The sequence below is a fragment of the Netta rufina genome (genome assembly GCF_964035555.1).
Source record: "Netta rufina genome assembly, chromosome: 6".
In the NCBI taxonomy this organism is placed as follows: domain Eukaryota; kingdom Metazoa; phylum Chordata; class Aves; order Anseriformes; family Anatidae; genus Netta; species Netta rufina.
Genome location: NC_140129.1, coordinates 12,233,956 through 12,255,280, shown reverse-complemented (window position 1 = coordinate 12,255,280; position 21,325 = coordinate 12,233,956). Strand labels below are relative to the sequence as shown.

The following is a 21,325-nucleotide window of genomic DNA, read 5'->3' as shown; positions in this document are numbered from 1 at the left end:
CTCAAGTGGTCCAATGTGTGATGTTGCTTTGTTTTCTGATAAGTCCCTGAAAGCTCACTGGGGAATGTAAAAGGCTCTCTATTTCTTGTCTCCATTCTTTTTTCATTTTTAAATTTGTAATAACTTGTTAGAGTTATAATATAAAATTTCCAGACATCATGTGTTGAGACAATGCCTGTTGAGACTGACCAGCTTATGTTATTTTTTACGTTAATTTTGGTTTTGACTATATTTTTGTTCTCTGTTTCAGCAATAAAGATGATCAGCAAAAATCCATTTTTATCAAATCGGAGCAAGGCGGGTTTAAACTGAAGGAAAATGTGCAGTTTCATCTCTATATCAGCACGTCTCCTTGTGGAGATGCTAGGATTTTCTCACCACATGAAGCAGCACAAGAGGGTATGATAGCAGTAGTATTCTAGTATTGGAGTTTAAAGGATTATTTGAGCACATACTAGTGATATGGTTATGCAGCTACATTGCAAGGAGTGATAGAAATTGTCGTGTAAGCCAGCAGCTACGTAGGCTTTAATAGACTCTTCTTATTGTAATGCTATCTGTGAAATATTTTGAGAATATTTTTCAGTTGATTGTAAGCAGTTTTTGTCATTTAGATCAAGGGGACAGACATCCAAACCGCAAGGCAAGAGGACAGCTACGAACAAAAATAGAATCTGGGGAAGGAACAATCCCTGTGCGCTCTACGACCACTATCCAGACGTGGGATGGAGTATTGCAAGGAGAAAGGCTACTTACTATGTCATGCAGTGACAAGATAGCAAGGTGAGATACTAAATAATTGTTTTTTCAGTGGAATAAGAAAGGAGGTTTGCATGACAGCTGCAGTGAATGTGCAGGTTATTGCTTGGTTTCCTTGCTTAGATGTAGCATGGCTGCAACTCCAGTGATGAAGCTCTGGTTCTTCACCTGCAGTTGGTGTCAGACCTTCTGCTGGCTTCAGAAGCGAGGTGAAAACATTATCATTTTAGCAAGTTAAGTCATGACAGCCTTGTTTTGTAATTTTCACTGGAAAATATCAGAGGAATACCTTCTTTTTTTTTCTAATGTAGTATGGCATTGGCAACACAGTGAGAGTGCAATAAATCTATTAGCTGTAGCTGATTAATTTCCTCTGATTATATATATCTTTGTATATCAATGGAACAGATGTGTTCCATGGATAAATTAAGATTTTTGTTATTTTATGCAGGGAAAAAGTATTCTAGTTAAAAACATGTCCATTGATAGTCATTTTTAATTTCTAGCTTCAAAATTATTTTAATGTTAGTTTTAATATTTTTACTGTAAATAAATATTTTGGTTCCAGTACTAGTACTTTTATTTATACTTTATCCGATATATTCTTACTCTTTGTTGTCATTATTGACAAACAAAGATAAAGATTTTTGAAAACTGTGGACAGACAGATGACACCCCCCACCACACCCCCAGTTTAGCAGCAGTAACCTTTAAAAAGTACCAGAGGTCTGGAAGAGTTGCTGGAAGATTGTAGTATTATTTGAAATGAGCCTGTCTGATTGCAGCCTCTTTGTTCTTGTGAAATAGAAGAGAAATGCCAAGTTTTTCACCTGATATTTTAATTATTTTTTAATTAAAAAAAAACTGTGCTGGTCTGTCAAGTCACACTTAGTCTGATTCAGAATTTATTAAGTCTATTTTAACAAAGAAAGTAAGTGGAAATGTAATTGTGAACTGTGTACACCAAATCAAAACATACAGGATGAATGTTAGGTGATTGCTTTTTTCCTCTAGTCTTGTCTCAAGTAATCAGCATCTTTACTGAAGGAAGGCACTTTAGTTTAAATCCTTCTAACACAAATAGATAGGGCCACTCAGAAGCCACTATGTTGGGTTGTTGAAGGGCAATTTTAAAAAAATGACATTGAAGTTTTAAAATAATATTTTCAATAGTTCATCAAATAGATTTCCCAGCTTCATGTCAATAACTTCTCCTAGCCATCCAATGTGGTATTCATGCTGCATTCATTTGACTTCTTTTATCACATCATCGTTGCTGTTAGTGAAAATAAAACTTGAAGACAGTTATTGAGCTAGAACACATTTGACTATTTTGTTGATTTTGTGTGATGCAGAACAGAATCCATCTCTCGCTTGCGTAGCTAGCTGTCACCTCTCCTTGGGGCTAATGGGAATAATTTTGTTTGTGCCAGTGAAGGAAGCAAATAGAACCCCTTGACACAGAACAAAGACTGTATGACGGGTAAGGAGGCCCAAATTTTCATATTCTTTTTTTCTTTTCTTTTTTTTTTTCTTTTTTTCTTTTTTTTTTTTTTTTTAAACATTTCCCTGACATTATGACCATGTTTTGTCCATTTAAATCTGAAAGAATGCATTGCTATGTAGTTTCCAACAGTCAGTGCTCCAGAATGCCCTTGTCCTGTGCACTTGCACTGAGCTTTCCAAAAGGTTCACAGTCCCAGCATGGAAAACACATGGGTGAATAAAGTGTGCAGGATTGCACGTGCAATCCAGAGCAGAAAAACTCTTTGTACCTGAACAGCCATATCTGTGTGGATTATATGTATAACCCAAGCTGTGACTTTCAGCCTCTAAGTGCTTTGTTGCAGTGTGCTGCCTAGCACCCTCCTGAGCCTGGTAGGAACACCCAAGAAACTTGTAAAACTTCTGTTAAACTTCTCTTTTTATGGAAAAAAAAATGCTAAAAAGTAGAAGGTCTGCAGTTACAGCTCCTCTTTACAGTGATGGGCCAAGCTCACCATTAGTAACGGGTGAGCTCTAATGCAAGAGTGGATGGAACTCCTTGGGCTGACTTCAGGTGCTGATTGTACATTGGCAGACTTGGCTATGCTAAGCCAAGGTTTGGATTGTGCCACAGGCTGAGATAGGACATGTGAAACAGGCTTTGGCTGTGGAACAACACGGGTCTTCTGCTTCCCTCCAGACAGCTCAGCTCCCCTCTTCTTCTCCAGCTTAGTTGGAGGCAGATACTCAGCACCCCTAAATGGCCTCCTTCTGCTTGTGCTGGAAGAGACGGGGAAAAAAAGAGGAAAAGTCAAGAGGTATGAGAGCTGTGCTTTAGGTAGGAAGGAAATGAGGGGTGCCAGACTCTAACTGGCACTGATGTCACCAGGAGAAAAATCAGAAATAGCAAAAGACCTGCATAGGTAAAATTGAATGTAATTCCACTTGGATCAGAAGCATTAGAACAGGATTGTCCTAGTGTTAGTTCATGGTGATGTTTCACGGTGGTGTTATTCTATGACAATACCCTTTTTTTGGGACATTAATATATATACATTTGCTTTAAATGTATCCTAGGCTTTATTATATCCATGGTGCTTTATTATGCATATTTTTGTCATTCTCTGTTTGGTATGTTTTTCCCCCCACATTCATTTCAAGTTGTTCAGCTTTGAATAGTTACTTAATTTCTCACAAAACATTTCAGTTGAGGTTTGCTGTCTTGCTAAGCAGAACGAAATGTTTTCTCACCCTGTTTCCTAGCTAGGAAGCCTCTAGAATTTGAGAAGTGATTTAATTAAAAAGTGGTCCTGTTGTATTAAGGAGAAATTATTGGTGCTGTTCTGCTATAAAGAATGTTACTTCTGATAATCTTTGGTGTGAAATAACGTCATGTGCCTATGTACTGACCTTGTTTTGCAGTATTTAGAGTGGGATATCCAAATGGAAGTTTATAACTGTCTTACTGTTTATTTCCCTGATGGCTTTTCCTTCTTGATCCCACCATCCAGATTTCTTGGACTGATGAGGTTGCACAAAAAGAACTTAAAATCCTATGTGTGCTCACTAAAGGCTGTATGTGTGTTCTGTTTGTGCCCATTGAGCTTTTTTCAAATTTGAGAGTCATTTTCTAATGGAAAGCTCCATGACAGAGCTGGTGTGATTTCTGAACAGCAATAGGAAGAACATTTATTCTGAACACTTCTTAGTCCAAGTGACAGATTAGAATGCCTTAATTTTGATACATGACGGCTGTGTGATGCCTAGGTGAAAAACCTTGGGTAAAGTAGCAGGAAATCACTACCCAGCATCACATAACCACTCAAACCAGTGACTTGAGTCTTGGCCCAGGCTCACCAGTATGCCCCAGATCCATGCAACACTGGGAAAGCTGGGACAAATCAGAGCTGTGCATTTGACAGCCTAGGTTCAGCTACAAGGGAAAACAAATCCTCTTGTCTGTAATTGAAAGTCTGACCTCAAGATAAGTAAGAAGAAGTTTGTGAGAAGTGCTGCTGTAAAAGATCGTAGACTTGTGCTTAGTGACTTGCGTCAGTGTGGGGCACTGACTGAGCCACTTGAGGTAAAAGACTGACTGCTTCACGTGACGATGTTGCTTCCTGTGTCTGCTTTGAAAAGGAGGCACTGATCATGGAGATTCAGTTAATCTCTTAGGAAAGCAAAGAGAAATCAGATTTGAACACGGCAGAAAGGAGGTCATGTTTAGATTAGTTAATATCATCTCTTCCTGTTCATTCTGCAGCATCTAAGCATCTAATAGCATCTAAATGGTGAATATAGAACAGGAAAACCAATGAGTATGATAATTTTGTAAAATCATGTTTCCCCCAACGTGATGCTCAGCTAAAAAACCCTGATTGTAGCTCTCAGGTAAGCACACTACCCAGAGAGTAAGTAGTCAGGAGCTGACCACTATTCATTTGCAACTTCATTGACCAAAAGTTGCATATGTATTTATGGATACTTCAGTGCAGATGAGGCAGGATGTGAATCCACCTGCGTTTGTGGGAACCGGCAGTTGTTTGCTGTTGTGTAGGAGCTACTGTAGGAGACTGAGACTTGGATTGGAAATGTTTGGATCTACAGAGCTATTGTTGGGGTCTAGTCTGTAAAGATGGTGAGATGTTGCAGTTGGAAACAGCATTTCTGTGAATGCTTGGGTTCAGTGTTACTTCTTAGATGAGGTAGAAGACATGACAAAATCTTGACGACAGCAAACATTTGGTCTTTTGGTCTTATTTTTCCTAAATGTGCCTGGGGGATTCTAAGCTGTAAAGCAAAGTGGGGACACAAAGTAGCCTGAGCTATGCTCCAAGGGGACAACTCAGCAGCATTTTCTAATTGCTGTCATTTTTGATTCTGAAACCTGAAATTTTTCAGATCACTGAATTTTTTAATGCAAAACAAATACTAGAAAACAATGTTTTTTTATACAAGAAAATACTTATGGAGTATTTTATACTCCAAGAATATACTGGAGATATTTCTTCCATTATCACATTCTAGAGCCATCAAATGTTCCTACCTGAGCACTGTGCCATGGCCAGGGTCTGCGTCCACTCTGCTGCAGCATGCATTGCAGCAGAAAGGTTTGTTTCTGTGTTATAAAAACAATGTGAGCATTGGAAGGTTTGGATTTGCAAACTAGATTTACATGGTATTGGTTACTTCACCCTTTTCTCATACTAATTTATATATACATGAAGAAAAAAACAAACATTTTGTTAGGTGTTTCGCTGGCTTGGTGGAAAAGGCAATACAGGAAAGCTGGAGAGGGACTTTTTGTCAGGGAGTGTAGTGATAGGACAAGAAGTAATGGCTGTAAACCAGAAGAGGGTAGGTTTAGGTCAGCTATCTGGAAGAAATTCTTCACTCTGAGGGTGGTGAGGCACTGGAACAGGCTTCCTAGAGAAGCTGTGGATGTCCCATACCTGGAAGTGCCCAAGGCCAGGCTGGATGGGGCTTTGAGCCACCTGGCTCAAATGGCAGGGAGGTTGGAACTGGATGGGGTTTAAGGTCCCTTCCAACCCAAACCATTCTGTGATTCTATCCTGAATTTATTAACATTTTCTTTGATAAATTTTTCACTCTCAGCTCTGCATCTTATGGTTTGTAATGAACCTATACAGATTTGGCCCATTAACTTCAAAATAAGTTTCAGTAAATTCTAGTGCTAAATTGACAGCTTTTGTTGACAAACATTCTGACATGTCATGCTTGTAAATTGGCAGGAAGAGACAGTTTTACCATTTCAGGTTTCAAAAGGCTTGTGTCTTTTTGAAAATTGATGCATATTATTGTTATAGCTACTTCTCAGTTTGTATCTGTAGAGGTTGTTTTTGCTGTATGTGCTAATGGGAGTGAGAAATTAGTGTTAGCCAGAAAGAAGTACAGTATGAATAGGAAAAAGCAAGAAAGTCTCTGCATAATCCTTTTTGCCTCAGTCACAATCAACAGGACTTCATTTGGGTTTCATGTTTATCTCTGACTCACTGTCAGTTTCTGAAACGGTTATTTATTTCTGTGGATAATTATATCTTTTATTGTAACACTTGAAATTTAAAGGCAATTTTATAAGCCTAATCACTATCCAACCCTGCCTGATCAATTTTATGAGGTTGAGGCTTTGTGTGTATGAATGGTTTCTACAAACCTTGTATTTACAGCTGCTCTGAATCCGTTGCTCGCAGTGATACAGCTCACCCCAGCAAAACCAGTAGGCACGTGCAGTTATTACAGAATAGGAATTAACTGTAATACAGGTTCGTGTGTTCCACCTTGCAGAAGTATGTTCAATTGTCTAAACTCCTCATTTCAATTAAAAGACAAACTTCACCTTTAACTTTCTTTGCCAGCGAAGGTCACCAAGTGTGGGAGGTGGGGAAGAAGCAGCAAAACACAAGCTCTAGAAGTAATGAAGATAGAAACAAGGAAAAAAGGGGTCTGGCAAAAGTTTTATTTAGGGAGCCACGGCTTGCCAGAGGAATACTCTGGCTTTTTTAAAAATTTCCATCCATCACTCAAGTACTATTGAAGAATAATAAGATGTAATGTGCCTAAGCTAAGGAAGCTTAATTTTTGTCTGTAAGTTTCGGATACAATTGTAAGAACCCAATTTGCTATGATTACTCTTTGATTCTTTCCAAATGCTTCTTCCGTAATATTATCTGTCTGTAGTAGTCCATATCCTTCTCTATCCTGCATGTAGGTAATACTGCAAATAACAAGAAAACACTACTGTGAACTATTTGGCAATTAACATACCTCTGTGCTTACAAAATTCTAGTCAAGGCAAAGTCCTTAGAAAGTCATCTTGGTACAGGGAGGCAATAATTTTCACTTGATACCTTTAACCTTATGTTTGGCTGTTCATTGCATTTTCACTGTCATACAAAATAGGCCATTATATAATGTAACAGATACATTACTTTTTGTTAGTTGAGTGTTTTTACTCCTACATTAGGGCCAGCTTTTTTAATGACAGGTGAGTAAGCTAATCCATACTGCCTCAGTTTTTACCCTCAGTAAAGATATGAAAATAAATTGTTTCCTCGGACTGCAATTTTTGCTTTACCCTTTCTTCACAATTTTGCAAGACTTGTAGCCAAAGCATACAGTTCAGTTTTTCACAGTAGTGAAGCAGTTATACTATACAATTTCTAGCCTGAACTGATGATATATAGCCATGCCATCCCAGCACAAGGTGCAAGAAACACCTTTAACACAATCAGAGCTCCCTCATTTCTTAGGGGATCCTTGCATCTCATATAAGTAAGGACAGCCATTTCATATGAGCACAACAGCTTCCATTGTGTTATTTTTTATTTTTATTTTTATTCAAGCACCAAAATAAATTTTCCTTCTGCTTGGGTACCCAGTCTGGGTGTTGCAGTTGTACTCAGATACATTATTTTAATAGTGACAAATTGTTTGCAAGTATACCTCAGAAAAGAAGTTAGTGGAAATACTCTACAGGAGACTTTGAGATTTTAAAAGGTGTTCCATATGGGTTTCATATGATTGTCACATATAGATTGAGAGCCAAAACTTGATTAAGTGAACACAGATAGAAAATCTCTTCAGTATTTTGCTCCTATGCATGCTAGATTCCTGCTACTGGACCTGTTTGACTGTGGGTCACAATGGTACAGACAGGGATTTACAGTTGGAATCTGTGAAACAGCTAAAGTAAGCAGAGAGTACCCGGAGATTATTTTCCCCTGCCCGTGAATATTGCAGGCAACTACAAATATCCTTTCTGACAGCAGGATGTGGACAGTTTGGTTAAGGTGTAAAGAACAAACTTTCTATGAAGGTGACGAGGTACTGAGGTCTTGCAGACACAATCCCTGTGTTGTCAGAATGATGGTTTGCCCACTGCCACGTATTTTGGAGGCATCAGTTACTGTTTCTGATTAAGGATCTCACAGTTTGGCTTCCTCTGATTGAATGATCCCGTCCATCTCTGACATTAGGGTGCTGAAAAATGTATCACCAGGCACAGTAGAAGGAAAGTGAGGTTATGGAATCTGCTCCTGAAGTGGATGCTGACAGTAGACCTCTTGGTTGCCTAGCTCAGGATTTTGCTGAGCATCCCATAAACCAGTCTCTGAAATTCCAGCAGGTGTCACAGCTATGTTACCATAGCCATGTTCTGCTCAAGAGAGGAAAGGTTGAACGTCTGGTCCATTGTGATTAACTGCTATTATGTCTGGCAGATGTTACTTGTTCCATTAAAAAGAAAGTTTTTTTGTTTTTTTGTTTTGTTTTGTTTTGTTTTTCCCTCCCTCTTAGGTGGAACGTATTGGGTATTCAAGGAGCCTTACTTAGCCTCTTTGTGGAGCCAATTTACTTCTCTAGCATCATCTTGGGGAGTTTATATCATGGGGATCATCTATCCAGAGCCGTATACCAGAGGATAGCAGAGATAGAAGATCTACCACCTCTTTATACACTCAACAGACCTTTACTTAGTGGCAAGTATCTAATGGAGAAGGCTGTACCGGTAACTAAGTCTGTTCCAGTAGCAATGTGATTTTGCAGTTCTCAAAACCTTGCAAATTATGTACTGTGAGTAAATTGCTTTCTGGTTACAACACAGAAGATACTGGCTAAGCCTAATATAGTTATTTAGACAGAAATATCTATCAAGAACCTTTCATTAGTTAAAGGGTACCAAAAAGAGCTGGGGTATGAACTGGATGCAGTTTCATGTAATTGCTGTCTAGAGTGTACCTTAGCAATATGCGAGGCAAGTTGAAGGTTTAGTGAAACCTCTTATCATCCATGGGATAGCGTGTTAGCTCTCACTGTCACTTCTCCTGCCCTTGCAGATATTTAATGAATCGCTGCATCATTTATCAGCATGACAAAATACATATGTTTGGCTCACAATCTCTGGACCAGTAACCAGCTAAAAATGGATGGAAAGAATGTCTCAGATGCTATTGATTGTGTTTTCTTTTGTCATCATTCTGTTGGATGCAGCATTAGCTTTTATTAGCATGGCACCTAAATTGTTTGCATGTCTCAATTATCACAGTATTTTCACGTTGTGCGTTGTGTTAATGCACAAATGCTGTATTCAAATTCTGGTGGCATTTCCTCGGAAATATTTTTGATATAACATTAAGTATTAGCTGACAGGCAGCAATGCAGTAAGCCCTAGCAAGTAATTAGCAGCTGCTGTTGAGATTTTTAATTGTTGTTCTTTAGCATTGCACTGATCCTAGACTCAAGGGGCCAAAAGGACTGGCACTATTTGAATTAACAGGTTATAACATAAATTGAGCCATGACTTAAAAAGAAAGTTCTGAAGTATCTTAAAAATTTCTAAAACTGCTAGTTACAGTAGTGTTGTAAAAGCTTTAAAACTGAAATCTCTTATATTACCTATCATTGTGTGCATTGCTTTGTTCTGTAGAGCTTGGCTTTGGCATGCCTGTTTATTTTCCGGGGGGGTGGGAGTGGGGGGGGAAATCAGTATTTTAAAGCATGTTTAAAGCTTAACGTGAATGCTAAAAATAAATATCGAGAGTGTGGGGGGAAGAAGGCATATCAAACAACCATCTTTTTTTTTTATTATTATTTTTAAAGAAAGATAATTAATAAGGATTCCATGAACCAGGATGTACTGAAGTATTGTGACATAATCATCCTTATAGTAGCAAATAAGTAATAGTGCCAACACTCACAGTACCTAATATATGATTGTTGTATTGGGTTAGTAGCTGATATATGGACTGTTGCTGCCTGATTTCTGGGAATTTTTATAAACTTTTCAAGACAGCATGGTGGGAGGAGCTTCTGTTGTTCTTTTCACAACATATAATAGCACCTTGGCGTCTTAAAAATCATCTTCCTGAAATACTGTTACCATCTATTTGCCATGAAATAGTACCATCTGTTTAAACAGTTCATCCAGAAATCACTGATCGGTAAAGAGTGTTCAAAAATGTTCTCAGCTGTTGAGTTTTTATGAAAATGCATGTCTCAAAATGTACACGAAGGTTGTTTGAGATGAAGGACGGAGGAGAATTACCGTGATGAATTTCCTTCAAATGGATTAGTCTTGAAAGCTGCTTTTCTGATCCACACCGTTGGATTCAGCTGGGACAGACGTGTAGCTACACGTCGACTCTTTGATTCACTTGACACCGTATTCTTATCTGCAGTACATGCCGCAGGAACAGCTCTCCCCAGTTCTGAGTTCCCCCTTATACCACACACACAATTGTGCTATCGTTTCTCATTTCTAACAGAGAAATGAACTGAAATAGAAATAGTTGCTCAGTTACGGTATTCTGTCTTTCCCCACTGTTTCTCACCTATTTAGCTGAGAAAATGCTATAAAAGCTGTTCATAAAACAACTTTTATGTCTCCAGGGCCAATTGCATTAAGATGAAGCCGGACTAAGCTATTTTTATGTACTCTATTGGTGAAAATTGTATTTTCATCAAATGTTCTTTCTTTCTTCATAGGAGACTTTCTACTTATACATCCCTTTCCCAGCAAGTTAAGTGACAGCGTGCATATCGGAGCAGCTGTTTTGCAGTTAGGGGTGTGGGAAACCCTTATGTTTGTAGAAAGTTCTTTCCCTGTATCAGCTCTTGGGAACCTTGGTTGCAGTACCCAGCCTTTCAGGATGCCTTTAGCACCACAGCACAGAGGGCATGTGAGCTCTCACTGAGAACTGGTCAGTTCAGTTGAGAGATGACAGGTTAAAATCTTGTGAATTTCTGAATAACCTGAAAAGGGAACAATTGCTCATTCAAATCAAATGAGGGTGATTGTATAAATCTGCCAATAAAAAAAAGGTACCAGTCTGCAGGTTAATCTGCTAAGGCTTTTTGGAGGCACTTTTTGGAGATAGACACGAAGAAGTTAACTTGGCACAGGAGTAGAGCAACAAAGCAAATGCTCCATCTAGAGAATCTGTCCTTGAATATCCTTGAGAGAAGTCATCATTAAATGTAGAAGGAAGTCTATTACACATATAAAAAGCAAGCTCCTTTTCACTGGAGGCAACTTGTGTGAAAATAATTTCATCAGGTTGTCCGTGTTTATGGTTCCTGTCTGTGGAGCTCGTGTGCTCATATATCTCAGCTTCAGGGACCTGGGCTAATGGCACCTGCTAGGGTAATGTTTTTAAAGCAGATGGCAGGGTATGCCCAGACGTCCTTCATGCTCTCCTGTCAGCAATATCTACTAAAGTCAACAATTAACACTGCCCTTGTGCCTGGTTTTTCTGGATAATCCATTTTTTCTTAGCTGTGATTATATTATTTCAGCCAAAGTTTTCCATGTTTTGATGTCTGGCCAGTTAATAGTTTCTTACACTTTAGTTTCCATAAAGTTTCCCATCTTTAAGCAGAACATTGTCAGAAATTAAGTTATTGGTGTTTTTTGACCTGTTCTTATGGTATGGTTGACAGGTATTTCCTCTGTTTCATTTCTTGGATGAAAAATCCAGGAGCAGTGTCACATCTACTGATTATCTTGTCACCAGCATAAGAGCTGTATTAAGTAAGACTAAGATGTTAAGGTAAGGTTAATCTAGCCCAGTATTCTTCTCCCACAGGCAGGTATGCAGTGATAAAACAGAAGAAAATGGTATACCTCTGCAGAAACCTCCTGAGAATTGCATCAGTAATCTGTGAATTGGAGACTTCCTTAGCTAGTCTTTGTGTTTAAGAATCCTTAATAGATTATTTTTTTTTTATTCATGAATTCCTGTTCCAGTTTTATGAATTGCTGTAAATTTCTTAGTTTCCACAACCTTCTTTAGTAAGGAGGGCCATAGTGTATTTAAAGACTTTTGCAATAGCATTTACTATTTGCTAATTTAATTCAATGTTCTTTAGTGCTCCGTATGATACAGGTACACCATGTACCATATAGCTAGCAGTTGTTCCATGTCACCTTTGTCTTGGTGCTCAGATCTCTATACCACTGTGGTATTCCCACTAAGTCCTATCTTTTCCAGACTAGAATGTCTTAGTGCAGTTTGTTTTTTCTTGCACGGAAAATATTCCATGCATGGGTCATCTCTTCCATTTTTGGGCTGGCAAAACCAGAGAAGCACATGATACTCAAGGTAAGGTAGCAGTAATTATTTATATGGTACTTTATTTTGTTCTGTATTCCTTCAGTAATAATTTCTTGCATTCACTTTGCTCCATTTATTACTGTTGATCATTGACCTGATCTTTTGATAGAACTTAATATTCAAAATCATAGAACCATTTAGTTTAGAAAAGACCTTTAAGATTATCATTGCTGGTACCTATACACATTTTAAGAAAAAGACCTTCAAGATTACTATTGCTGGTACCTATACACATGAGAGAATTTATTTATGTATTTATGTAATGTATTTATATCTTCATCTAGAAGTCTTTCCCTTGCTTACAGTACCATTATTAAATGTAATGACCATTAAAGTTAGTTTGCAGCATATTTCTTAAATAGAACATCTAAAATTGGAAGGAGCAAGGATCATCAAGTCCAAGCTCCTGGCTCCACACAAGACTTCCTTGAAATCAGGCCCTATGTCTGAAAGCTTTGTCCAAGCACTTCTCGAACTCCATCCAGCAGGCTCAGTGCTGTGACCGCTGCCTTGGAGAGCTGGTTCCAGTGTCCAGCCACTCCCTCAGTGAACAGCCTCTGCTGTGTGAGTGTGGAAAGAGCATGAGTAAGCTGGTAGAGAAGTGTAATTTATATCCAGTATTTGCTGAAAGAGTTGTACACAGACTAGATATATTGGTCTGGGGAGGGAGTCATTCACTAGAGGAAAAATATTAGGCAACAGATTTTTCTTATTTTATTCTTCTTAAATAGAGTGCTCTTTCATACTAATAAGAAAAGGGGCAAGACATCTTTTTGCAATACTAGAACCATATCAGATCACTGTACTTGGTCAGTAGGATATGAAACAAGCAAAGGTACGGATATTTTTAAGATAAATAAAAAATATGACTGATTGACCTATGTGTCATGAGGTGGCAATTTTTTAGGCCTTTTGCCTCAGTAGTTTTGATAAACAGTTTTTAGATTAACAAGTTCACAAGTATGCTATATTAAGTAAATGGTATGTTTCACATAAGCTTCACAAAAAAAAATTGAATTTATATGTTTATGGAGAGTCAGAGTTGAGATTCCTCTTGTGTATACCTACAGTTGATAGGTCTTTAGGTGCAGACCTGTTGGGTGCCACTCTGTGGCAGGGTTTGTTTGCTATCCAGCATTTGGACTTTAAATGGTGCAGGATGATTTGTGTTGTGCATAATCATAGAATCATTAAAGTTGGAAAACAACTCCAAGATCATCTGGTCCAACCATCATCCTAATCACACTGCTGGCTCATGTTCAGGTGAGCATCAATCAGCACCCCCAAGTCCTTTTCCTCTGCACAGCTTTTGAACCGCTCTGCCCCAAGCCTGTAGTGCTGCATGGGGTTGTTGTGGCCAAAGTGCAGGACCCAGCACTTAGCCACGTTGAACCTCACCCCTTTGGCCTCTGCCCATCGCCCCGTCCTGTCCACGTCCCTCTGTGGGGCCTTCCTACCCTCCAGCAGATCGACACTTCCCCCCAGCTTGGTGTCCTCTGCAAACTTGCTGAGGGTGAACTCAATTCCCTCATCCAAATCATCATTAAAGGTATCATCTGCAGTTTTCAGGACACGATGCATAAATTAATTGCCAGCCACTCAGAAAGACAGCAGAAGTTTTGACAATCTTTCCTAAAAGAAATCAGAGAATAACTCTTTAGGAATTTTTCATTCCAATTTTATTTTTAAAATTTTATATTTTAAAAGAATGTGGAATGGTGACACTGTTGCTTATTATTTACTTGTGATTTACAGGTAATCAGTCATAGCGATGAGGGTGACATAAGCCAAGCATAAAAATGTGACAACATCTGGAAATTCAATATGATTGATATTTAAAAATGTTTATTTAGTAAATGAGGAATTGGTTATAGTAAACAAACCGATTTTTGCCATGTCATTCAAGATCTAAGACCTTGTAGCTTTACGCATGCTCATCTCTGCATCCCACAAGTGGGTGTTGTAAGACCAGGGCCAAGTCAGCAAGTCCTATGTTCATCTGCCTCTTAGGTTGGTTTAACTTGTTTGTTAAGTTGTATTTCAAATATCAGCAAGAAGTGCATCTTGCTGCAATACTTATATTGAATTCATACAAATTTACTAGATCTTATTAGGTGTAAAACCTAGCAGAAACTGAGATCTCAGAGTACATTTGGAGTAGGCTAGTGTCAAAGTAAAAATGGGACCTTTATTAGAAAGGAAAAAATCAAACAAACAAACACAGGTGTTTGTTCTCTGATGAGACATCCTAAGTTTTGCCACCCCTGTAATGGCTGTGAGGTCTGCTGGATCAAAGGCACCGCACTGCACAGCATTTCTGTAGTGCACAGCCCAAACCACTTGCTGTGCTGATGCCCCTGGCTGCTGCATGCGAGCACGGGGGGGAGTGCTGGAGTGGTCATGACATGTGTCTGGGAGGTGGGTAGTGTATGGATTGCAGTGGCTGTCATACTCTTTAAGCACAGTACAGTGGTAATATATATGGTGCATTTCTGCAGCACTGGGCTGCTGTGGGGGGAATAAATCCTGCCTTTGGCAGCCTGGGCTGGTCGCCAGCCTCTCTTCACACTTAGGTTAGACTTCCAGAAAGCCATCTTTGACAGATGTTGAAAAACCTAACATCTGAGCAAAATGATCTGAGGTTTCCCTTATCACTTGAGCCCTGCAGATCACCATGTCTGGGTGTATTAAGTAGCAATGAGCATGTAAAATGGGGAGGCAGCTGAATCGCAACCAGATTTATGCTGAAAGACTCAATTGTCTGTTGTTTTTGGCTTTCTGCACAGGATGTTGGGGCTCACTCTGCCTAACTTAGACAATTAAAGGCAGGGCCCCTCTATTCCTGGTCATTGTGTTTGAATTTGTTACTTGCTTTGTGTAAATGTGAATCAGACATCCTGTCATTAAGGTCAGAAGTAAGATCATCCTATCTACTCTGTCTGGAAAACTGCCTACTGGACACTGGAGCAGCTTAAAACACTCAGTTAGCTTTCTGGATTCTGCATTTGTTCAGGGGTGAATTCCAAAACCTTGACGCTGTGTAAGCACTGCTCAGCAACAGCTGACAGCATTGGTGTGTTATCAATGTTATCTTCATCCTGAATCCCAAATGCAGCACCATGCCAGGTATTGTGTAGAAAATTAACTCTATCCCACCCAAAACCAGGACAGTGCAGTAAGGTGCTAATATCACTGTCCACATGGAGCTGAGTCACAGACCTCTCTGCACAGCCTCCTCCACTGAGGAAGCTGGTTTCTCACAGCTCCAGTGATGTACACTTGCCCAGCTAGGAATGGCAGTGAAAGGCCATTTTTAGCCACAATGAAAATGAAATACGTGTGGCAGTATCTCCATGATTCAGTGAAAAATCTGCAGGAGAATGTTCTCATAGTAGAAGAATCACTTGTAAGAATGCCTAGCGATGTTATTTCAGTAGCTCTAGTATATCTGGTATATTCTTACTACCCAATAAGTATAATCATCAAGAGTCAGTATTTATTGTTGTCATTAAATATCTCTCTTCTTTCAGGTATTAGCAACGCAGAAGCACGCCAACCAGGGAAAGCACCAAACTTCAGTGTAAACTGGACAGTAGGAGACACTTGTCTTGAAGTTATTAATGCTACAACTGGCAAAGATGAAATGGGTCGTGCATCTCGCCTTTGTAAACATGCTTTGTACAGCCGCTGGATGCGTATTCATGCAAAGGTACATATACTAAAGTGCAAGATTTTTCACTTCTAAATGGTATATTGATGTGCCACTTTCTGTATTTAGAAGCCACTTCATGAGCCTGTCTTAAACTGAGCTTAAAACCGCCGTTAGCTACCAGCCTATGTAGTAATGGAAAACAACACATTTATTTAGATTATTTTTTTCTTATAATACCTGGTACAAAATGCATGCAAGGGTCTGATAATCTTTTGTTATAGTGAAGTAAAAACGAAGGGTGCTAACTCCTTTGAACTCATTTTAATTTGTTTGGAAATACAATCCTAGTTTCACTGAAATCAAACCTACTTAGATTTCAGGCTGTCCTGTCTTAGGAAGAAAAGACACAAGAAAGTATCCATTAATGCCTTTTCAGCGTCTAGGCTTCCTCTGCTAAAGGATGTTGATAATCCGAAAGAAGCAAAAGGTGCGCTAGCTATGGTTGAACTACCACAGCAATACTGAAAAGTGAAGTCCAGAGTGCCCCTCTCTGGATGTGGTACTGCTCTGCAGGCGGGCGCACTTTTTCCTTTGCTCAGAGAACTGAAGATGCAGTTAGGTGTGATGAGGCTAGACACAGTTACGATGGCTGGAAGGAGAAGCATAATCGTGTTTTTTTTTAAGCTCGTCTGCCTTTGCCTGTACATTTGGTTTAGTACTTTGTTACCTTGTTTAATAATAGCTGTTTTAATAACTCAGTTACTCTTAAGCTGTTTGGTTGAATAGATCATTTTCTCTCTTCTTGTCTTTTCAATCTGCACAGCTTTCCTCCAGCTTGCGCTCAAAGATTCTCAAGCCTAACTTGTACCATGAAACCAAGCAAGGAGCCACTGAGTATCAAACTGCCAAAGAGCGTTTGTTTAAAGCATTCCTGAAGGCAGGACTTGGAGCCTGGGTGGAGAAACCCATAGAACAGGATCAGTTTTCTCTCACTGTCTGATTCACAGACTGCACATCACTTTGGAAAGGGAGTTGCTCTGGAAATCCTGGTGTCCAGCATTGCTTTCTGGCATCTCCACAGCTGTTAAAACATCTTTTTACTGTTTGGAGTTTGTTTTTTTTTCCCCATTTTTTAGGAAACTTGATGGTAGCTGTTTTTATTTTGCCTAAGTATTGAAACTCAGTGATTATCTGATACATAATTGTGCATTTTATTATGGGAAAGTCATTTCTGGTGTATTTCTGGAAATACTTTTACTGTAGAAAATTTGCAGTAAGGCTCTCCTTACAGTATACAATGACTCATTTTTTCTGGGTTAAAATATTTTTTTTAATTCAATGTCATCAAGTGCATGAAGAAATTAAATTTTCTTTGCATTTTACACCACACTTTTAGGAAGTAGCTTAATTTTTTTAAAAGAAATTAGGTGACAAGATTGATTCTACTCTTCTGCTAACTTGTTTTTGAACTGCCTATAGACCATAAAGCCAGAATGAAGTCTGGACAGCTAGTTTTTCCCCACTTCCTTGCTCTTTAAAACCAGCTGCTGAAAATTTAATGTCTTTGATGTATGTATTTATTAGTCTGTGATCCAGTTTTTAACATGCAGCTTTTTATTCTGTTTTTAAAAATACATTTACCTTCCATTTACACACATTGTGAAGTCTTTTTTTTTTTTTTTACCCTTGTAAACTGGAAACAACAAAGTAATTATTTGTAAGTTAAGAGGTTTAGTCTATAATGTGCAGAAATCTGTTTAATCTGTTTAGAAGTAGGTGATTTGTATATCCCAGGAATTCATTATAATATGATCACAACTATAACATGTCAATTCAAAAAAAAAAAAAAAAAAAGGAAAAAGAAAAATTGTTCCATTTTAAGAGTACTAAGCCTGAATTGCCAAAAACAATCACTCACAAAGTATTAATTGCTCTCTTCTAGAAGAAATGAAAAGCTCATGTATGGACAAAAAGATGTTAAAACTTCTTTCCTGTGAGTTACATTTCCTTTCATTCAAGTTGTGTCCCTTTGAAATTTCATTGCCTTTTGCCTTTACATGTGTGATGGTCCTCATGAAACTAATTAGGTAAGTTACTCTTAAATGTGCTTTTGTTTGCTTTGACTATTACATGTTTTTCGTAAAGATGTAGACACTTCAGCTTTGTGTAAAAATGTAAGATAGAAGGGAAATATTTTGAGATCTGTTTAATTAACTGGTGTATAGAAGGCACTTTTAAAAACACTTTTTAGTACATGATGTTTAGGAGTGGATTAGAGAATGCCTGCTGTCATTTCTCTGCTCCCACAGTCTGTGTCCAAACACATGCTGTGGCTTGTACCTATTCAATATCCTATGTGCTTTCTGGAAGGCCCCTTGGGGATTCTATGTCATCCTTTTGCAAACAATGAAGGTCATGTTTTGTGACGCAGGACATTGTGACACAATACCCAAGCCAAGTGTGTTTCAGCAACGTTGCTCCAGCTGATAGGTCTTGTCCCTCAGCTGTACATCACCACCCCTTCCTGTGCTGCATTGAACATCAGATCAGTGGGCTGGTCCATACTTTGAAGTCAAGTTAACACTTATTTTTAGGCCCATATTGGGTCAGAGATCCAGCTCTGAATCACGCTGGCCCATCTGCAGAAGTGAAGTGGAGCACAGGAATCCCTGCAGCCAGCTTCATGACTAAAGCCTGTGTCTCATGCAGTCGTAACTTAAGTTACAGTACCTCAGACCAAGTGTCTCCTGGGGGTTAGCAGCTACTTTACCCATTGGAGACTTTGGTATAAAACCAATTCTGGCCTATCATGAATGCTGAGGAGATGTGCTGCTTTGTTATTGTTTGAGTAGGAGCCTGTTTTCAACTTCAAAAAATGGTCGGGCCTGATAATCACTTGTGCATTAGTTTAAGCCTCTTGGCTAGTGGCTGGAAGTAATGCGTTGAGAAACAATCAGTGAATTTTTGATGGTATTATGGACAATAGTGAGCACTGCTGCAGGAAGGCAAGCAAATCACAGTGGTCTAGTGATCCCTTCAGAAAAGGCTGATGCTTCCAGAGGTTACTGCCTTTTCCAGATGCCAGTGGAACAGATGTTATGAACCATATTAGACAGACTGCATAAATTTAGGCTTGTTGGCAACTCTAAGCTGTTCTGTCTGTTTCTGCATTAAAACCATTAGTGTTGTCACACCTGTGCTAGTCCCACACAGCAGAAGGGCAGCAGTTTCTGAATACAAACTAACTTTTTGCAGACATGATTCTGATAAGGCTCAGACCAACTTATTCCAAAAGTAATTTATTTGTATTTGGTCAGATTTTGCAAGCACTTGGGCATTTACCTTTGAGATCAGTCCTGTCTCATTAATGTTGCGGAAATTCCTTTGTGGCTGTAGATAAATATGTGCATACATCCATGTAGTATCAAGGGAAAGCTAGTTGCACCGTGTACATTTTCTGGGGATTATTAATGTTACTAAGTGAAATACACACTTTTAAGGGACCTGGTCTATTGATAAATAATGTTTGTTGATAATTTCAAGCAAATTATTTTTACTCATCTTTCTGAAGTACTCATTGAAAAGTTGATGTCTCTTTGGGTTTTTTTGAAGACTAGGAAAGTATTAGCTCAAACTATTTTTTTTATGAAGTCACGAATATAAGCAATATATTTAAGTATTATTATAGACATAGTTTTTTAAGCTGTTCAAATGAGTGATTAAAATGAAACTGTAAAGGAAATCTGTTCCATGCCAAAATCTTTTGATGAAGGAATGGTGTCAGGTTATTTATAAGGAATGAGTTCTCTTGTTTATAATTCCAGGATTTTAAAAAGAAAGTTTTTCAGGGTTGTATGCAATCCATATCTGTCTTGTGGGAGTCAATAAAATACTGCTTGGCTTCCTTCATTTGTTTGTTCCTTTTTGTGCAGTTAATATGTGGAAAGTTGTGAGGAAAGGCCTCAGTCCCATCAAGGATGTGACTTGTCACGCTGCCCCAGCCTCTGTCCTGTCCCCATTTCACCCAGTGCCCTTATGGCGTGTGCCGGTGGAGTTGTGATTGCTGATGCTCCTGTATTCTTCATAAGTCACCATCACTGAGCATGAAAGAAGAGTGATGTGTATAGTTTCGAGCAATCACAAAAGATAAGACAATTCAGCTTCCAGCAGCTGCCAAATTTTGGTGGGCTGGGTGGGCTGGGTGGGTGGGAGCTGGCCTAAGCAGAGGTCTGCAGTGCCACTCTGGGAGCTGCTTTGTTTTTGTTTTTTTTTTTTTCCTTCTCACTTTTGAGTGAGTATAAGTGTTTGTCTCAGGATCTTCAGAGGACTTAAATAAACAATAACAACTTTAACGTTGAAGGATACTTGAAATTTCATTAAGGTGTTTTTCTCCAGATGACAGTCTAGCTATAATAAAGTTTGTAGGTTAGTAGAATAGGACATTTTAAGTATAGATGTTTAAAATATATATATTCTGCTGGATCATTTAAGAAAATTTGGGCCTAAAGGTAACACTTGAAATAATGGTTATGGTGGTACTCAGGACATGATAATAACTGTAGACTGTTTCCTACTTCTAGGGTGTGTAGGACTTTGTTAGCACCTGTTCTTCTCTAACCGTGTGGATGTCCCATAGCTCTCATGCTCAAAACATATGCCTGTGTGATGTAGGTAGTGATGACAACTGTACCGTGTTTGTGGCACTTAGGAATGTACAGCAATGAGGTTTCTGTACAGCTGACAATTTTGATATTCCCTTATATTAGAGAAATCAATTAATGAATGGTTACTGCATAGAAAACTCAGGAGCAGAAGATTTTTGTCTGTTTCTACTCTGTATGTCCTTTAAATCTAAAATACCTTACAGCTGAAAATCCAAGGATCTTGGAGCTGGCTCACTGGTATTTTTATTTCATCAGTCCAGGCCTGTGATTTCTAAGAATGCTGTCTACCCAAATAAAATAAGCAAATAAATGAAAAAGAGGAGAAATTGGTGCGTTTGCTTCCTAAAGCGGAAATCATCCTATGATGACCCCGTGATGAGGGGGTGAGCAGTGCACACAGTTTCATTTCTGCTTCCTGCTGCCCTCTGCTGTATAGCCCTCTGGATGAAACAGAGAGAGAGCATGGGCCAAAATGAATTATCTGTTCAGCAACAGGATTTTCCCGGCCACCAACTTTCCTGCAGCCATCCCAGCACAGTTGGGCCCCCATAGATCTGATGATTTTATAATGCATTGGGTTTGCTGCTGTTACTTTACGGAAACAAACAGGCCAGAGCATTGGCAAGCAATTTTGA

General features: G+C 38.9%; 1 protein-coding gene across 1 annotated transcript in view; it reads left to right on the top strand.

Annotated features, from left to right (window-relative positions):
• The window catches only part of ADARB1 (adenosine deaminase RNA specific B1), a 63,652-nt gene extending 43,609 nt beyond the window's left edge, over nt 1-20,043 (top strand). The window contains exons 7-11 of the mRNA XM_084288826.1: nt 251-399; nt 615-783; nt 8,560-8,741; nt 15,905-16,083; nt 16,850-20,043. Of these exons, the coding sequence (XP_084144952.1) occupies nt 251-399; nt 615-783; nt 8,560-8,741; nt 15,905-16,083; nt 16,850-17,026 (856 nt within the window). The 3' untranslated portion in view covers nt 17,027-20,043. The remainder of the gene's footprint in view (nt 1-250; nt 400-614; nt 784-8,559; nt 8,742-15,904; nt 16,084-16,849) is intronic.
• Nucleotides 20,044-21,325: the final 1,282 nt, after the last annotated feature.